This window comes from Dipodomys merriami, unplaced genomic scaffold (assembly GCF_024711535.1).
Source record: "Dipodomys merriami isolate MVZ:Mamm:240054 unplaced genomic scaffold, mDipMer1.0.p SCAF_11, whole genome shotgun sequence".
Taxonomy (NCBI): Eukaryota; Metazoa; Chordata; class Mammalia; order Rodentia; family Heteromyidae; genus Dipodomys; species Dipodomys merriami.
The window spans coordinates 40,053,682-40,072,332 of record NW_027202382.1 but is presented as its reverse complement, the minus strand read 5'-3'; the positions used below and the strand labels follow the sequence as shown (position 1 = coordinate 40,072,332).

Here is an 18,651-nt window from a genome sequence, read left to right as displayed (position 1 = left end):
AGTGCCTCACACCTATAATCTCACCTACCTGGGGGGTGGAAGTAGGAGGATTCAGGTCTGAGGTTGCCCAGGCGAAAGGGTGAGACCTTATCTGAAAAAAACAAAAGCAGAAGGGCTGGGATGGGGACATGGCTTAAGTGGTGGAATACCTGCGTAGTCAGCACAAAACCTGAGTCCAAACTCCAGTACCACCAAAAAACGCCACAAAAAACCTAAAATATGGCTGGGAAGGTGTCTCAGTGGTAGAGTGCTTGCCTCGCATGCATGAGGCCCTGCGTTCGATTCCTCAGCACCATATAAGCAGAAAAAGCTGGATGTGGTGCTGTGGCTCAAGTGTAGAGCGCTAGCCTTGAGCTGAAGAGCTGAGGGACAGTGCCCAGGCCTAGAGTTCAAGCCCCACGACTGACAAAAAAAACAAAACAAACAAAAAAAGCTCTAAAACAGTGGCAGGCTAATATATACATATATATATATGTATATATGTGTGTATATATATATGTATATACACACACACACAAATACATATATGTGTATAATTTGTAACTCAGGGGCTTGCTCTTTCTAAGCACTTGAACTGCATCTCCAGCATTTTGCTTTCTCTCTCTCTCTCTTTCTTTCTTGCTTTTTTTTTTTTGGTCAGTCTGGGGCTTGAACTCAGAGCCTAGACACTGTCCCTGAGACTTTTTCTGCTTAGGGCTAGCACTCTACCACTTGAGCCACCGCACCACTTCCAGTTTCTGAGTGGTTAATTGGAGTCTCACGGGGACTTTTCTGCCTGGGCTGGCTTGGAACCATTATCCTTAGATCTCAGCCTCCTTAGTAGCAAGGATTACAGGCATGAGCCACCGGTACCCAGCTGTGATGAGTAATATGTCAACTTGCCTGAGCCACAATGTCCAGATATTTGATCAAATATGATGTTTGATCAAATATGGTGTTTCTATGAAGGTGTTTTGTTTTGTGTTTTGGACTCTGAGGAATGGAAATCATCTCCACTTCATGGTGGGCCTCATCCAATCCATTGAAGGCATTCAGAGGAAAAAAAAAAAGACTGACCTGTTCTGAGCAAGAAGGAACTTTGCCAGCAAACTTCCTTTGGGCTGGACTATTGAAACTTCTCTGGTGTTCTAGTCTGCTGGCTTACCCTGTAGACTGGATTTACCAAGCATCTATGAGCATGCATGCGAGTAAATCTCTTTGTGTGTATGTCTCTGCCAACCTATCTACACACACACACAAACACACACACACACACACACACACACACACACACACACTTGGTGTTGTTTCCTCAGCAAAGCCTGACTAGTTCATGCTTATTGCCATAACCTTTGTGGGTGCAATTAAGGTCATTAATCAGCTGGTCTTAAAATTAGATTAATATGGACTGTCAGGGGCCCAGTGCAGCTCATGGGCCCTTAAATGCAGATGAAGAAGGCAGAAGATGCAGAAAGAGAAGAGGAGCATCAGGCAGCAGAAGAAAAGAAACGTGTAGGATCAGAAGACAGGTCTAGCAATATTTATGAATGGACTGTGACTACTTCAGTGCAAAGATATTTTTGCCTTGCCTATGAGATGTGTTGTCCATTTGTAGTTTTGAACTTGCTGTACTATTTTCTTTCTTGATGACCCTTTATTATTTCAGAGAATTTCACCAATGCTCCTATCAGTTCAACCTTAGTTTAATATTCTAACAACTGGAAACACACACACACACACACACACACACACACACACACACACACACACACACACACACACACACACACACACACACACACACAGAATCCAGCTCCTCTGGGTACTGGTGCCTCACATCTGTATTCCTAGCTACTCAGAAGGCTAAGGTCTGAGGATCATGGTTTGAAGCCAGCACAGACAGGAAAGTCTGTGAGACCCTTCTCTCCAGTTGAAAAAAAAAGCTGGAAGTGGAGTTGTACCTCAAGTGGTAAAGCACTAGCCTTGATCAAAAGAAACCAGAAGAGGGCTGGGAATGTGGCTTAGTGGTAGAGTGCTTGCCTAGCATACACAAAGCCCTGGGTTTGATTCCTCAGTACCTCATAAACAGAAAAAGCTGGAAGAGGTGCTGTGACTCAAGTGGTAGATTGCTAGCCTTGAGCAAAAAGAAGCTCAGGGATGGTGCTCGGGCCCTGAGTTCAAGTCCTAGGACTGGGAAGAAGGAGGAGGAGGAGGAGGAGAAGGAGAAAGAGGAGGAAAGAAGGAAATAAAGCAAGCAAGAAAGCAATAAAGCAAGAAGCAAGAAGCTCCTAGGGACAGTGCTCTGGCCCTGAGTTCAACCCTAGTACTGGCACAGAAAAAAAAAAAAAGAATCCAACTTTGTGTAGTAATTCCTCTGTCCCAGACACCATTCTGTTCTTTGCTTTTTGCAGTTTTATTCTTTTGCTTATAATTTTTTGTCTAAAGTTGGTACAGGAGATGGCTCTCTAGAAAACCGATGGGGAGAATGGAAGCCCAGGTTGGCTCCCTCAGCGTTCAGATAGCCGTGAAGCCCCCTTGGCAGGGGTGGGGGGTAGAGGTCGTTTGTGGTGCGCTGTAGTGGCCTCAGGATTGGCAGGTTGGGATGAAGTCAGGTGGGAAGGGACACGGGGCTGGGCAGCAGCTTCTCCCCTTGGACAATCTGGTGCGAAGAAAATGACAAGAATTACTACTTGGCTGGTTTTGTGAATTGCTCTGGAAACTTCAAGGAATGAAACGGAGAGGCCCGGGTCAGGTGCCTTAGGTCATTCTGTAAGACAGAACTCTGCCCCATAATAGTGCTCACAGGCCATTCTGTGACCTGAAGTAAATGCCTTGCCAAATCTTCTCAAGACCCTCACTTGTTCCCTGAATTATTGTCCTATGGCTGTTGTGACACTTAATGTCAGGACTCAGCAGTCCAAAGCCAGCCTTCCCAGGCTGACTTTGAACCGCAATCCTCAGATCTCAGCCTCCTGAGTAGCTAGGATTACAGGCATGAGCCACCAGTGCCCAGACATGCATTCATTTACTTGCTCGTTCATTTACCCAGTGGTTCAGGGATCAGCCAAATCTCCTCCCCACAGGGGAGTCCAGAATCTGCTGCCCCACCTCCTCCCAGCCAGGAAAGATGGGAAATAAATCCCCTGCCTTCCACTCTGCCGGGCACTTCACATTCGTTTGCTTTTTGCCAACCCAAGACTGGGGCTTCTTATCCCTGTCATGGGTATGAGAGAGGCCAGTGACTCTTACCCATGGTCACTCTGCTCAGTGGCAGAAGGAAGCCAGGTCTAGGGCCTCTAAGGTCCTGCCTTCTTTACTTCATGAAGCCACAGAGGGGTGCAAGCGTGGTGCTCTCAGCTCATCTAAGTCCTTTTTATTCTGGGCCCCAAAAGTTAGAGCTGGATTGTGCTCAGCGCTCTTTGAGCTGGTGAGTTCGGGGACAGCCAGCTTGTTGTCCTTAGGGACAGGTGACATTAGGCTTCCTGCTCCCCCCCCTCCCACCACCTGTCCCCAGATCTGCTGTCACCTTTTAATAGATTTCTCAGGGAAAGAGTAATTTGTTCCTGGTGCCGGCTTGGTGCTGGGCAGGAAGTCCCTGCAGACCCAGAAGGTCAGCATGGAGCCAGTCAAAGGCGACCGCTGCAGGAGGATGGCGGGTCAGCGCTGGCCACTTAGCACGGCTGTGCCGCCAATTACCGCCTGGCCTGCTTCCTGCCGCAGACGTGCCCAGGGCAGGGCTTTGAACCCTTGCAGGGAGGCTGGCTTCCAGTAAACAACCCAGGGCAGCCCGCAGATTGACAGCAAGGCCGGCCTGGCGGGCGGCAGCTGCTCGTGCTGGCAGCTGGACACTACAGTCGTCCCTTGGGCTCGGCGTGAGCCCCACTTCTGGGCAGGCAGCTTGTGCCATGTCCAGCAGGGTCCCTGCCCCATGAAGAACAAGAGTTTGGGAACAGAAGCACCAAGTTGCTTTCTGGGGAAGATTCAACTGGAGTTGCACATTGCACACCCTGCAGTTTCAAGTCAGGGAGGGAAGAGGAAAGGAATGCAGAGATCTGGGGACCCGGGGCATGTGTACTCATACACACATGATCACACTCACACTGGAAATGTGCATACACACACAACCCACCTGTAACACTCCCGCGTGCTCTCATACCTGCACACTCAAACCCTCAGAGGCAAACCTTCACTCTCCTCTTGTAAAATCAGGGCTCGCTCTGCAATTTTTCCTTCCTTGGAAGAAGAGAGAGCTGAGCTCAACTTTTGGGGTGGATGTGCTTTCTAGCCTGGTGTCAGTGGCTCATGCCTGTAATTTTAGCCACTCAGGAAGCGGAGATCTGAGAATCATACTTAGAAGCTAGCCTGGGCAGGAAAGGCAATGGGACTCTTATGTCCAATGAATCAGCAAGCAGCTGGCAATAGAGCTGTGGCTTAAGTGGTAGAACAACAACCTTGAAGGAAAAAAGCTAAAGTACGGCACCCAGGCCCTGAGTTCAAGCCCCAGCACTGCCACAGAAACAAAAACCAAAACCAAAACCGCACATGGTTTCTCTGTCTTTGCATTGTAATCCATAGGGTGATGAGAAAAGCAATAGCCCTGTATGAGTCCTGTCCCCTGGGTGAGGCCGGCAGTTACTATAGCTGTGTGAGGAGAGCCCGCCCTCTTCCGGTAACCTGGGGACCCCATCTTCAGTCCATGTGGCTGGAAGAGTCCAGCAAGTGCTCACTGCTCAGGACGGCTGGTTCCATTGCCCTTCTGCATTCCTTTCCCTCACACCCCTCCCTGTACCCCCAGGGCCCAGATCTTGGTGATAGGGGTGTCATTCTCCTCTAGCTCTTGTCCTCTCCCTGCTGGCTCCCTGCTCTTCTCTCTCTTGTCTGAGACTAGGACTCAAATGCAGTATCTGAGCCACCTGAGCCACACCTCCAACCCCTCCATCTCTCCGTTAGTCTGCTCTACCTTTGGAGTGATATTTATCCCTTGAAAGGCTCCCAGTTTCCACCCCCTTCCGTGCCCAGCTGGAACCCCGTGTGATCCTTGTCAGAACCTTCAGATCCTTGACCTTCCTCCTTTCTTCCTGTACCCATTTCCCTGGAGGGCAGTGTCTTTTTCCTGCGCTTGGCACAGAGCCAGGCAGAGGACCAGAACGTCAGCTGAAGGGATGGATGAAGAAGTGGATAATGAACCAGGCAGTGTGCACCTGGCTGTGCAGCGTCAGGCAGGTCTGAGCCCTGGAGAATAATGGAGCTGGGAATGCCCATGAGTTTGGGCTGGTCAAGGCCAGCACTGTAAGGCTGGGGAGAAAGCACCTATGGGCCGTGGATTAGTGGCCTTCAGGGGCCGTATCGCTGGGTGATATTCTCTGTCTGTCTCTGGGCTGTTCCTGCGCTGATCCTTCTGTTGGGAAGGCTGTTCCCTGCTCATTACCTTCAAGGTTGGCCTCAGCTTCACCGCCTCCAGGAAGCCTTCCTGTCCTGTTGGATCCTTGTGTCTCCCCATGCCTTGCCCTTATGGGGAGACCTGGGCTGGTGTATTCGGCTGTCCATGACCCAAGGCTCAGCTTGAGTCTCCCCCATCCTGTGACCAAGGACCAGCCCCTGTACTCCTAGGAACAGTTTGATTTCTGGTTCCTTTCTCACCTGTGCATGCTGATCCCTTCATCCTGTGTGAGTGAATATGCCTAAACAAGCCACAGGAGCAAAGATGGACCTGGATTCAAATTCTGGTTTCCTTGTGTGACCAGCTGCATGGCTTGAGCAAGAAAGTCCCTCTCTTTAAGTAAGAGATTTTTTTTTTTTGTCAGTCATGGGGCTTGAACTCTGGGCCTGGGCGCTGTCCCTCAGCAATTCAGCTCAACACAAGCGCTCTACCACTTGACCACAGTGCCACTTCCGGTTTTCTGGTGGTTAACTGGAGATAAGAGCCTCGCAGAATTTCTTGCCCAGCCTGGCTTTGAACTGCAATCCTTAGATCTCAGCCTCCTGAGTAGCTAGGATTACAGGCATGAGCTACTGGTACCCGGCTAAGTAAGAGATTTTTACCTGGGGGCCAGAAACATCCTAGGGTATAGGGGTGAATGTGGGTGAAGCCTGGAAGGCACTTAGCCTAGCACTTGGCACACAGAAAGGTTTCCATGAATAAAGTCACTGAGAACCACAGGGTAGGAGAGGAAAGGGGGCCCTACTCACAGTCACTAGGATTCTGGGGGCCTCGGGGAGACCCCAAAGTCTGATCTGCTCTCCAGGAAATTCTGCAGCAGGAGGGGGGGATCCACCCTTGGGGGTGCTGTCACAGGCCCCTCCCTTGGAGCTGGGTTTTCTGAGTACCAGGCAGGTCAGCTTGGCACCTGTGTGTTGAGGCTCAGGCCCTGGAGTGTGGGGCAGCCGCACTAATTCATGCAAAGGAAGGTGCACAAGTTTGCTCTGACTATTTATAGCTTATTTATGAAGGAGTCCGTTGCCATGGCAACCAGGAGCATCCGAGGCTGCTTTCCCTGCAGTGGGAAGATGGCCAAGTCTGCTTGTGCAGGACCTCTCTGTGGAGCATGGGCTGACAGAGGCAGGGTGGGTGCCCCCCGCGGGCCTGCTCCATGCTGTCTTTCCTGCAGCTTGGAGACTGGGTGGGGGGGATCGGGGGACAGTTGGCGCCTCAGCCTTTGGAAAATCCATGATAGTGCTGCCATCTCAGCCTGGGCTATGCTCTCTGCTCTTCTGGCCTTGGTACTGACTGCCATGCTGAGAATGCCCGCCTGCTTTGTTGGGCAGACCTGGCTTGTGTCTCTTAGATTACTTAGTACAGTGAACTGGAGGCTTGGTTTCCAGCCTGGCGGCCCCTCAAGGCTGTGATTAGCATGAAGCTGGGCCAAAGCCTGGCACCAAACAGGGGTTTAATAAACCCTGAACGAGTAACTGAGCAAAGGGATTTAAGAATCTACAGTGCACACTCTCATTTGAGGCAGGGGCAGGGAACTCTGCATGGTCATGGTCTCTTGTTTCACAAATGAGGAAACAGATTCAGAGAGGTAAAGCCACAGCTCATACACAGCTGAGCCAGAGAGAAACCTTGCTACTGCTTTGGCAAAGCCCAGAGAACTGGGAGTTGGGGTTTCTGATGGTCCAAACTTGTTAGAGGTAAGGATGAGGAGGCTGAGAGGAATGTGGTTTGAACCTTAACTCTGTTATTTATCAGCCTGGTGACCGTCAGCCACTGACTGCAGTTTCCTCATCTACAAAGTGGGACAACGATGCTGGATCCTTAGGGACTGACTGTTGGGTCTGTCCCCCCTTGGGTGTCTGGCACATTCTAGGTCTCTTGGTTGGCTCCAGGTCCTGGATTTTCTAGAGTGGTTGGGCCAGGGCATCACACATTCTCAGAGACTGTGTCTTGGTACCACATCCAGACTAGATGTGGCAGCCTTGTTGGTCCGTTAGGCTTGTGGCACAACCAGGAAATAAGTGGTCCTGTGTCTAGGCCAGGGTGGGGGGAGCATTCTGAGCCGGCTTCCCTCTAGCAGGCAGCAGTGCCATGGGATGAGGAGGCTGAGCTGAGGTCCTAGTGCTGGCCCCAGGGCTGCCTGCCCCAGGGCTGGAGGAACCTAGGTGCTGCCTGCCCCTGTCCATGCTGCTTCCTGTCACCTTCTAGGTTCAGGCTGCCTGGAGCTCTCGGTTGCCCTCTGCTGGACTGTGCCTGCCTCTGCTGGGCCACCTCCAGAGGCCAGAAAAGGAGTCAGTGTCTCCTCCTTCTCCTGCTCTTAGCTCTGCCTGAGCATGAATGTGCAAGCAAAGAAGTACAGGTAAGGAGAGAAATGGGCCACAGATAGATAGAGGCCACAGTTTATTTCTCGCCCAACCCTTTCCTTGAGCTCCCACTGGCTCTCCAGCAGTCACTCACCCTTGTCTTTCCATCACCTCTGACCATGGCAACATATCCTTCCCTTGCTGAGGCCTGAAGACATATCCTTGCCTCCAGAATCTTCGGGTTTGTTTGTGTATGTCTCTCTGTTTTTCTTTGTGCCCTGTGAGTGCATATTCCTTGGATCTCTCAGGCTTCCACAGTAACCCATCTCAATTCTTTTTTTGGGGGGGGTCATCTGTTCATTTTACTATCTCGTTCATCACCTGTGCATGCACTTTTAATTGAAACTTAGCCTTCATATCTGATATTAGGCAGGGCAAGTGCAGAAAAGCACCTCTACAGGTGGATGGAGATGGTTAAGACTTTTCCCTACCAACTCTAGAAAGGAATTCTACTTCCCAGTGTGTATGTGGGGAGGGCGGGGGGGGGGGGCAAGATAACTGATCCACTTATGTGGTGCTGGGGAATCGAACCCAGGGCCTCATGCATGCAAGGCAAGCACTCTACCACTGAGCCACCTTCCCAGCCCAACCCATCTCAATTCTGTACACCTTATGCCTATCTCTAAGTATATCAGGCCATGAGTTTTTTTAAATTTTAAAATTAGTGTACAGAGGGATTACAATTATATGAGTAAGGTAATGAGTACATTTCCTATTGAGTATTGTTACCTCCTCCTTTGTTTTTCCCCTACCATCCCAGGCCATGACTTTTTCTGAGGACTTTCTCTCCTTCTGTAGGCTGTGATCTCATGAAGTGAATGAATGTGCTACAGCTGCGTAACGAAGAACCCTGGACTAGGTGACATACAGAAATGTGGTGTCTCACAGTTCAGGATGCTGACTGTCATCAGTGATTTTGATGGGAGTTGATGGTAACCTCTGGTGTTTCCTGGCTTATGGAAATATCACCTGTATGTATCTTCATGTGTAGACTCCCTGTGTGTTAGGAAAACGGATGAGAAAGGGAAGGAGCAGGGTAGACTCTCCATCCTAACAGGTGCAGTGAGGAGCAACAAACCTTACCGTGAAATCGGAGGTTGTTCAAGGAGGTGGGGTTGGAGTTTTACGGGGTCCAAGTAAGGAGACAGAGGTTATCAAAAAGGCTGGGACTTTTGGTTAGGCCCACAATGGAATGTTGATGGCCAGGTTCAGGTCAGATTGCCTTGCGTGCACATCAAGCATGTCTGTACATACATGGAGTTTTGCCCGATGTCTATATGTGCCTGGGATAACAGGGTAGGGCTCAATGCTTCATAGTCCATCTTTAGATACATAAGAAGATTGGGCCAAGAGGGGAGAGATTAATTCCTTCACTGTGTGAGGGTCTGTCTACAAATTCCCATTCCTTTGAAAAAAATCAGAGCCCAAGTCATGCTGGATTACAGCGCATTCAAATGGCCTTACTTATTTATTTATTTCGGTCGGTTGTGGGGCCTGAACTCTGGGCCTGGGCGCTGTCCCTGAGCTCTTCAGCTCAAGGCTAGTGCTCTACAATTTGAACCACAGTGCCACTTCCAGCCTTTTCTGCTTATGTAGTGCTGAGGCATCGAACCCAGGGCCTCATGCATGCAAGGCAAGCACTGTACCACGGAGCCATCTTTCCAGCTCCTCAAATGGCCTTATTTTTTTTTTAAATAATGTTTATTGAGCCAAGTGATTACATAAATTTCACAGTATGTGAGATAGTGGTACTTAAAGTCACAAACATTTTGACCTTCACAAGGCAAATTGTCATTATCATGGTCTATAATGTTTTGAAGTCTATGAGCTTTGACAATACAACCATTTCTTCCACATTGGGTGACACGTACCTTTCTTTCCTTTTGCTTAGTGTAAGCTGTTCTCTCTTTCCTTCTCCCTCCCTCCTTCCCTCCCATCACTGCCGTTCAGTTGCTTAGTTCGTTTTCATCAATGTCCAATGGAGTTGATGGGCTCCTCTGTTGTATATTTTCCTGTTTTCCTCTGATTCTGTATCCTCCTCCCAGTTTCCCTCAGATGTGCTCATGCACACATGCACGCATACACACGCGCGCACGCACACACACGCGCGCACGCACACACACATATACCATATATGTGGTCGAGAACATGGAGTCATTTAGAAATGAAATGACAATTTTTTTTTTTTTTTGTTGGTCGTGGGGCTTGAACTCTGGGCCTGGGTGCTGTCCCTCAGCTCTTCAGCTCAAGGCAAGCGCTCTACCACTTGAGCTACAGCGCCACTCCCGGTTTTCTGGTGGTCTATTGGAGATAGGAGTCTCACAGTCTCTCCTGCCCGGGCTGGCTTTGAACCTCGATCCTCAGATCTCAGCCTCCTGAGTAGCTAGGATTACAGGCGTGAGCCACCAGCGCCCAGCTTGAAATGACAAATTGAGTGGAGGTCCTTTGTTTCTTAAGCCCTGTTACTTTGTCACATCTCCTTGTATTTCGTATTTAACATCCGCATATCAGGGAGACCATGTTCTGTTTGTCTCTCTGCTCTTGGCTTACCTCGTACAAAATGATTTTTTCTAGTTCTATCCATTTCCCTGCAAATGTCATTAATTTGTCCTTTCTAATGGCTGCATAATATTCCATTGTATATAGGTACTACAATTTTTGGATCCATTGGGGCATGTGGGTTGTTTCCACATGTTGGCTATTGTGAACAGTGCTGCAATGAACATGGAGGTGCATATGTCCTTGTATCCTGGTTCCTGGTGCTCAGGGTAGATGTCAAATGGCCTTATTTTAACCTGACTACCTCTACAGGAATTCTATTTCCAAATAAAGTCACATTCTGGGAACTAAGGCTTCAAAATATGAATATATATTTTACACAAAAGACTAGGTTGTAATGAAAGGAAATCCAGCGTTTAGCAAATGTTTATTAGATACATAGCTGCTACAGACACTAGTTGAATGCCATCATGCATCCATTCATTTGCCCCTGGTGCCATGTCTGACACATAGTGGGTACTCAATAAATATTTACAGAGAGTAAATAAATCATTCCATGGTCTCTAAGGCTGCTGTTTACTTCCTGGGTAAATCTGAGCAAGTTACCACATGTCAATGAGCCTTAAAGTCCATCAAAGTGAGTTAAATCATAGGCCTATCTATGTGACATAAGGTTCACCATATAAACTGTTTTAAAGCCTGAGATTCTGTGGTGTTTTTTTTTTTTTTTTTTTGGCCAGTCCTGGGGCTTGAACTCAGGGCCTGAGCACTATCCTTGAGTTGCTTTTGCTCAAGGCTAGTACTCCACCACTTGAGCCACAGTGCCACTTCTGGCTTTTCTGTTTATGTAGTGCTGAGGAACCTAACCCAGGGCTTCATGATGTGAGGCAAGCACTTTACCACTAAGCCATCTCCCAGCCCAGATTCAGTGGTTTTCTAAAAGCATATTAAGCCAGGCATAGTGGCTTATATCCTAGCTACTCAGGAGGCTGAGATCTGAGGATAGCAATTCAAAGCCAGCCCAGGCAGGAAAGTCTGTGAGACTCTTATCTTCAATTAACCAGCAGAAAGCCAGAAGTGGTGTTGTGGCTTAAGTGGTAGAGCGCTTGCCTCGAGTATGAAGAGCTGAGGGACAGCGTCCAGGCCCAGAGTTCAAGCCCCACGACTGAAAAAAATTATTAAACATTCTGGAATTAGATAGTGGTGATATTGTACACTATTAATAGGCTTTTTTGTTGTTGTTGTTGCTTTTGTTGGTTGTGGGGTTTGAACTCTGGGCCTGGGTACTATTCCTCAGCTCTTCAGCTCAAGGCTAATACTCTACCACTTGAGCCACAGCACCACTTCAGACTTTTTCTATTTATATGGTGCTGAGAAATGAAACCCAGAGTCTCATGCATGCAAGGCAAGCACTCTACCACTGAGCCACCTTCCCAGTGAATTCCAGAATATTTTTGTCATTTCCTTGCCCCCCCAGAACTCTGTACCCATTAAACAGACACTCCGCAGTCTTCACTGGCCACCACTAATTCATTTTGTTTATGTGGGTCGGCCTATTTAAGGACATTTCCTATAAATTAAACTATACACTATATAGCTTTTTATGCTTGGCTTCTTTATCTTAGCATAATGTCTTCAAGATTCATCCTTTTAATAGCCAAATAATAGTCTACTGGGTGGATATGTCACATTCCATTCATCAATTGGTGGACTTAGGGGCTTTTATTTTGGTATTGTGCTATTATGAACAAGGTTGCTGTGCACCTTCGTGTACAAGTTTTTTCGAACACAGCTTTGCAGTTCATGGGTATATAGTAGGAGAGTAATACTTTTTTGGGGTGTGTGTGTAATTGCCAAATTGTTTTCTGCGGTTTCTGCACTATTTTACCTCCCAACCAGCCAGATGTGAGAGTTCTAGTTTTTCCACATTCCCTCCCACACTGGTTACTTTCAGATTCTGTCATCCTACTGAGTGCATGTGGTACGCCCTGGGGTCCCACTTGCATTTCGTTAATGATTAATGATGCAGGTGCTTGCTTGGCCTTTTGAGGAAGGTGCTCGTTCCATTTGACAACGTGGCAAATTCAATGCAAGGAGTTTGTGGGGCTGTACCTGGGTCTCGGGTGTGAAAGTCTCCGAATCACTGCAGATCCCCATTAACCGCGTGGTCAGTGCCGGAGGAGACCTGGTGGTGGGTGCCTTTAGCTTACCGAATCCTTTCCCAGCTCCTGGAGTCAGGTTTTCCTCCGCGCCACTTGAGGCAGTATTACAGCGAAACATCTCCCATCCTCTCTAGGAACGCGGAACTCTAAGATCAGTCTCTCCAGAGCGAGGTTTGCCCCGCCCCTTCAGTCATTGTCGCCGGAAGTGCCGGGCTCTTTTCGTTTGCCCCGCCCCTGTCCCGGAAGTACTTTCTTGGGGAGATGGCGGCCGTGTCGGTGTACGAGGCACCGGTTGGAGGCTTCTCTTTTGATAACTGCCGCAGGTACGGCCGTGCCGGGTTCGGCTTCGGGGCGGGCGCGGGGATGTTGGGTCCGGTTGTCGGGGCTGGGTTGCAGCTTGGGCTTACAAGTGCGAGCGGAGGGTGGATGACCTGTCCCGGCCCGTGTGACTCGGGGGAATCCGGGCCTGCGCGCGGCTCCGTGTCAGGCCGGCCGCTCGCGTTCCCGGCGCTCCGGGGCTGCCGTCCCGGCTCCTCGCTGAGACTCCTCGTGGAAGTGGTGGGAGGTTCCTTTCCAGAGCTCCCGGCTAAGCGTTCCCGGTGCCCGGACAGCACCGCGTGGTCTTGGCTTTCAACACTTGATTTTTTCGATCTTGCTCTCAGGAATGCCATCTTGGAAGCTGATTTTGCAAAGAAGGGGTTCAAGCTTCCCAAAGCCCGGAAAACTGGCACTACCATCGCGGGAGTGGTCTATAAGGTAAGCCGCCGGGACAGGCCAGAACACAGTAAACTGAACTCACAACTCGAGCCCGGCTGTTTGGGTCTCTTCTCTCTCAACCGGGTCTGGAAGGAAGGAAGGACAGGTTTGTGCACTTTGAAGTTAATGTTCTTTCCTCACTCGCGGGATTTTGGACTGGAAGGCAGTGTGTTTTTTCTTGTTACTTTAGGAAGCCAAATGATCTGTGGGAGAGGACAAAATTTGGGTTGTGTATCTATAGCCATTTGATACTTTTTATACTGCTTCCAATTTGGGAGCTCAGTTTTATTTACATTGCTATACCTTTTCCATCCATCTGACGCAAAGAGCTCCTGCCTTTCATTGTGATAAGACAGGCAAAAGGGATAAGGATGAGGATTGTTACACATAAAAGAGTGACACATTTAAAAATCAAATAGAAGTTGGGCACTGATGGCTCAGGCTGTCAGTGATCCTAGTCAAGAGGCTGATGACCTAAGGATCCTGGTTTGAAACCAGCCCTGAATGTCTGTGAGACTTCCAGTTAACCAGCAAAAACTGGAAGTGGAGCTGTGGCTCAAGTGGTAGAGCACCAGCTTTGGAAACAAAAGGGTAAGAGACAGTTCCTGGGCCTTGAGTTCAAGCCCTAGTACTGGCCCATGTGTATGCATGCACACACACATGAAAAAAATGATATTGATAAGCGATTATTTTAATGGAAAGATTTTTGAGTCTTAGTCTATCATTCCCTCTCTCCCATTGCTTCTATAATTTGTAAAGAATTTTTTGAATCTTTCAGCCTCAAAATTTAGTTTATTAAGGAACTTTTTATTTTAGCTGTGCTAGGGACTGAAGGAAGCCTTTTCTTGATTCTCAAAGTATAGGATAATGTTTTTGGTAGGAGTGTAGCTGGAGTATGGGACTATGGAAACAAGATGTGGCCAACATTGTTTTGTCTAAAGAGGAATGGAGAACTATGTGTGTGTGTGTGTGTGTGTGTATGTCTATATGTATATGTGTATATTTGATTTTAACTTTTTTTTAATAGGATGGTATAGTTCTTGGTGCAGATACAAGAGCAACTGAAGGGATGGTTGTTGCCGACAAGAACTGTTCAAAAATTCACTTCATATCTCCTAATATTTAGTAAGTATCGATTAGTTCAGATACCTTTCAAATTCAGGACTTAAATGTCAGGATTAAAATTGAACTTAATATCATCCTCACCCACCTGTCACCTAAGGCAGTTATCTTCAAGTCCTCTCGTTGCTTCAGCTCTTGTCTTCTGCACACTTCTTCATGCTATTTCCTATTCTCCTTTGTTTTGCTAAAGACCTTTGGGTCCTTTCTCTGCTGGACTACTGCGCTCTGTCTCCTGTTATTTTTCCATTCTATTGCTTATTTTTCTGCCATATTGGGCTTGGAAGAATAGATCCAATTATATCCCTTTCTTTTAAAAAAAAATAATATTTTAAGGCTTTCTACAGTATCAGAAAAAGGTTACTTTCCAGGGTTTTTTTTTAGCTGCCATTACCCCATATTACAGTTATAATGTAGAGTTGCATCTGTATGGCCCCTCTTTCGCTCATGTCTGTTCTGCAGCCCTCTGAGCTATTTCACTTTTGCTTAGGCTAACTTCTGCTTCCAAACACCTTTTCACCCTCTTTGCTTGTGGAGTGTTTGAATTCTTTTCTTTTTTTTGTCGGTTGTGGGGCTTGAACTCTGGGCCTAGGCGCTGTCCCTCAGCTCTTCAGCTCAAGGCGAGCGGTCTACCACTTGAGCCACAGTGCCACTTCTGGTTTTCTGGTGGTTTATTATAGATAAGAGTCTCATGGGCTTTTCCTGTCTGGTCTGGCTTTGAACTGCTACCCTCAGATCTCAGCTTCCTGAGTAGCTAGAATTATAGATGTGAGCCACCAGCGCCCGGCGGAGTGTTTGTATTCTTCCAACTGTTTTTTTATAAAAACTGTTTTTATGTTTCTTAGTGAAACAACTTAGCATTTTATGTTTCTGCTTTTACTTTGTATTATATGATGTATTATATATTACAAGTTGGTCTATTTATGTCTTCTTGACTCAGTTCTGAAATTAAGAACCAAGATTGGTGATATTTTCTGTATTCCAAGTACTTAGTGCAGCGACTGGTACCTGGTATAAATGCTTGGTAGATGCAGACTTGTTAGACTAACCTTGCTTTTTTATACAACTTGGATATATTTGTAGTGTTAGTAAAACATGTACTCTCTTGGGCACAGAACCAAATAATATAAAATGTTCCATTGGGTCATAGAGAATGTGTGTGTGTGTGTGTGTGTGTGTGTGTGTGTGTGTGTGTGTGTGTGTGTGTGTGTGTGTGTGTGTGTGTGTGTGTGTGTGTGTGTGTGTGTGTGTGTGTTTTCTCAATTTATGCTAAAGATTGGCTAAACAGCAGTTGTATTGCAAACTTACTCAAAAGATTTCAGTGTATGTGAACTTCGTGCTATACAGCATTTCTAAGAATTCCACTTCCATTTGGGTCCTGGTAATTGAATGTCCCTAACTTCTTTGTCATATTTTTTAGTTGTTGTGGTGCTGGGACGGCTGCAGACACAGACATGACAACCCAGCTCATTTCTTCCAACTTGGAGCTGCACTCCCTGTCCACTGGCCGCCTTCCCAGAGTCGCCACGGCCAATCGGATGTTGAAGCAGATGCTTTTCAGGTAAGCTTCCAGGTCAGAGGTTTCTGCAGCATCTTTTTCTCATAGATTTTTTTTTCTCTTAAAATTTCAGCAAGAAGCTTAGTATGCTTAATTTTTTTTCTCTGGCTATGCTAAGACCTTTGTATATGTAATCATCATTCTAACACAGGAAAATTAGTGATAATAAGTGCATTCTCCATTTACAGTGTGAGTAGAATTTGTTGAAACACACTTATTGAGGTTTTTGAGGATATTCATGGGTTTTAATTTTAAATACAAAGCTCCCTCTGGTGGCTAATGTGTAATGTTACATATGAAACAATTTTCAAACTTTTAAATTGTTGCAGATAAAACAGTATTTCAAGGTTCCCTACAGTGTTGTTTAAAAGATTTAACAAAATAACTTATCCAGATATTTTAGGTTTTTTTAAAGAATGTTTTGAGTGATCCTAGCTGCTCAGAAGGTTGAGATCTGAACATCATGGTTTGAAGCCAGCCTAGGCAGAAAAGTCCCCATGAAACTCTTATCTCCAGTTAACCACCAGAAAACTAGAAGTGGTGCGGTGGTTCAAAGTTTTAGCCTTAACTGGGCACCAGTGGCTCACGCCTGTAATCCTAGCTACTCAGGAGGCTGAGATCTGAGGGTCATGGTTCAAAGTCAGCCCGGGCAGGAAAGTCCATGAGACTCTTAACCGCCAATAAACCACTAGAAAACCAGAAGTGGCGCTGTAGCTCAAGTGGTAGCGTGCTCGCCTTGAGCTGAAGAGCTCAAGGACAGTGCCCAAGCCCAGAGTTCAAGCCCCATGACCAAAAAAAAAAAAAAAGTTTTAGCTTTGAGCAAAAGAGCTCAGGGTCAGTGCATCAGTGTCTAGACCCCCAATGACCACCACCAACAAAAAAGTATGTTTGAGTATTCTGAAGGTTTTTTTTTTCTTCAATGTTTGTATCATTTTTAGTTTAGTATACTTTGCAAAAGTTTTGAGGGGAACACTTACAAATATAAACCAAGATAGTATTGCCTTTCATATGCTGTGACATTTTTGTTGAGGTACATGAAGAGGGTCAGATTGGCATAAGGGAAAGAACCTTGGTTCAAGATTCCGCATAGCACTGTCAGCTGTGTGACTTAGGCTGGTTGCCTCCTTTGTTAACCACAGTTTCTTGGTGAAGAAATGAAGATAGCAGTTTCTGTCTTGACCTTTGAGGGGAAAAGGATAAAGAAGCAAGTGCTTATTATAGGGCCTGAAAGCCTTTGGGATGTATTTTTCAGACCTTGTAGACTATACCTGTGTTCTTGTGTTGATGTGTTAGTAGGTGTGGCATACCATTGGATGGGTTGTTTTCTAACTCACTCTCCTTGCTCATATAGTACTGAATTGTGCTGCATGCTGTTCTTGGTAGACAAGCTGCATCAGTGAGCCCATGGAGTTCTAGATACCCTGAACATCCTAAACTCAAAGAAACTTGTGTGGTACCTTGTTATAGGGAAGGGCTCAGAGTTTTAATCACTTTTTTGGAGGGGTCTAGTCCTTCTGAGTGGCTAAAGAACCATTTGTCAATATTATGATATTGTGCGATTTCTTTTTTCTTTTTTTTTCTCTTTTTTCTGTTTGGTAATACTAAGGGTTGAACTCAGGTCCTCACACTTGCTAGGAGACACTCTTAATCCTGGGGCCATGCCTCCAGCCCCAATGTCGTAACTTTTGGTGCTATTGTAGCTTTTCATTTTATGGTTTATTATCATTTAGCTAGTTCTTGAACAGTAATGATACTGCCCAATTTAGATACTTGCGGCATTGCAAGGGATTCTGTGAGTCCTTTAGAGCATCAAACCTTTGTGTTCTGTGTAATTGACTCCTTGGGCTGTGTTACTAAAAAATTTCTTGGTTCAAAAATAAAATGTGATAAACACATTTCTGTGTGATCCTCAGATCTCAGCTTCCTGAGCAGGGAGAGGATTACAGGTATGAACCACAAGTGCATTTTTGCTGGTTAATTGGAAATGGAGTCTTGGGAAGTTTTCTGCCTGGCTTGGCTTTGAACTCCAGTCTTTGAAGCTCAGCCTCCTAGATAGTGAGGATTACAGGCTTGAGCCACTGGCACTTGGCTTCTCTCAAAAAAATAACCCCTTATGGAAGAAATGTAAGAAAACTGTTGTCTGACTGCAGTAGCTGTTGGTAAAGTTACAGTGCTGTCTTGTAAACTCATGTATTTTCTTATGCCTATTCTGGTCACCAGGTATCAAGGTTACATCGGTGCAGCATTAGTTCTAGGGGGAGTAGATGTTACTGGACCTCATCTCTACAGCATCTATCCTCATGGATCAACTGATAAATTGCCTTATGTCACCATGGGTGAGTGTTTCCTTGTGTTTCGGATTTTTCTTATTTATCAATGAGATCTGGAAGGATTGGTCTCTTTCCTGTTACAGGAGGCAGTGCAATACAGTGCTGCTTTGATTCTTTCAGCAACGGTTCATTCAGTACCTTCTGTGATTATACCCAGAAACAGCAGTGAACAGAGGATTCAGCCTGTGAAGAGCTTTAATGGGTATAGAGTGGCAATAAATAACTGTAAAATTTCATTTATAAATGTTAGAAAGTGTTAAATGCTAGTCAGAAAGATAGTAGTACAGGTGGTATAGTACTATAGTCATGTAAGATAATGCCTTGGGGAATATGGGGCTAGTGGCTCAGGTGCTAGCTACTCAGGCTGACAGCTGGAGGATCACAGGAGGAAGCTAGCCTGAGCAGAAAAGTGTGATAGGTTCATCTGCCAAGTCACTCGCCAAAAAAGTCA

General features: G+C 46.6%; 1 protein-coding gene across 1 annotated transcript in view; it reads left to right on the top strand.

Annotated features, from left to right (window-relative positions):
- Positions 1-12,671: 12,671 nt before the first annotated feature.
- Psmb7 (proteasome 20S subunit beta 7) overlaps positions 12,672-18,651 on the top strand; it is a 57,025-nt gene continuing 51,045 nt past the window's right edge. The window contains exons 1-5 of the mRNA XM_070013348.1: positions 12,672-12,760; positions 13,100-13,193; positions 14,221-14,318; positions 15,733-15,873; positions 18,091-18,206. Of these exons, the coding sequence (XP_069869449.1) occupies positions 12,699-12,760; positions 13,100-13,193; positions 14,221-14,318; positions 15,733-15,873; positions 18,091-18,206 (511 nt within the window). The 5' untranslated portion in view covers positions 12,672-12,698. The remainder of the gene's footprint in view (positions 12,761-13,099; positions 13,194-14,220; positions 14,319-15,732; positions 15,874-18,090; positions 18,207-18,651) is intronic.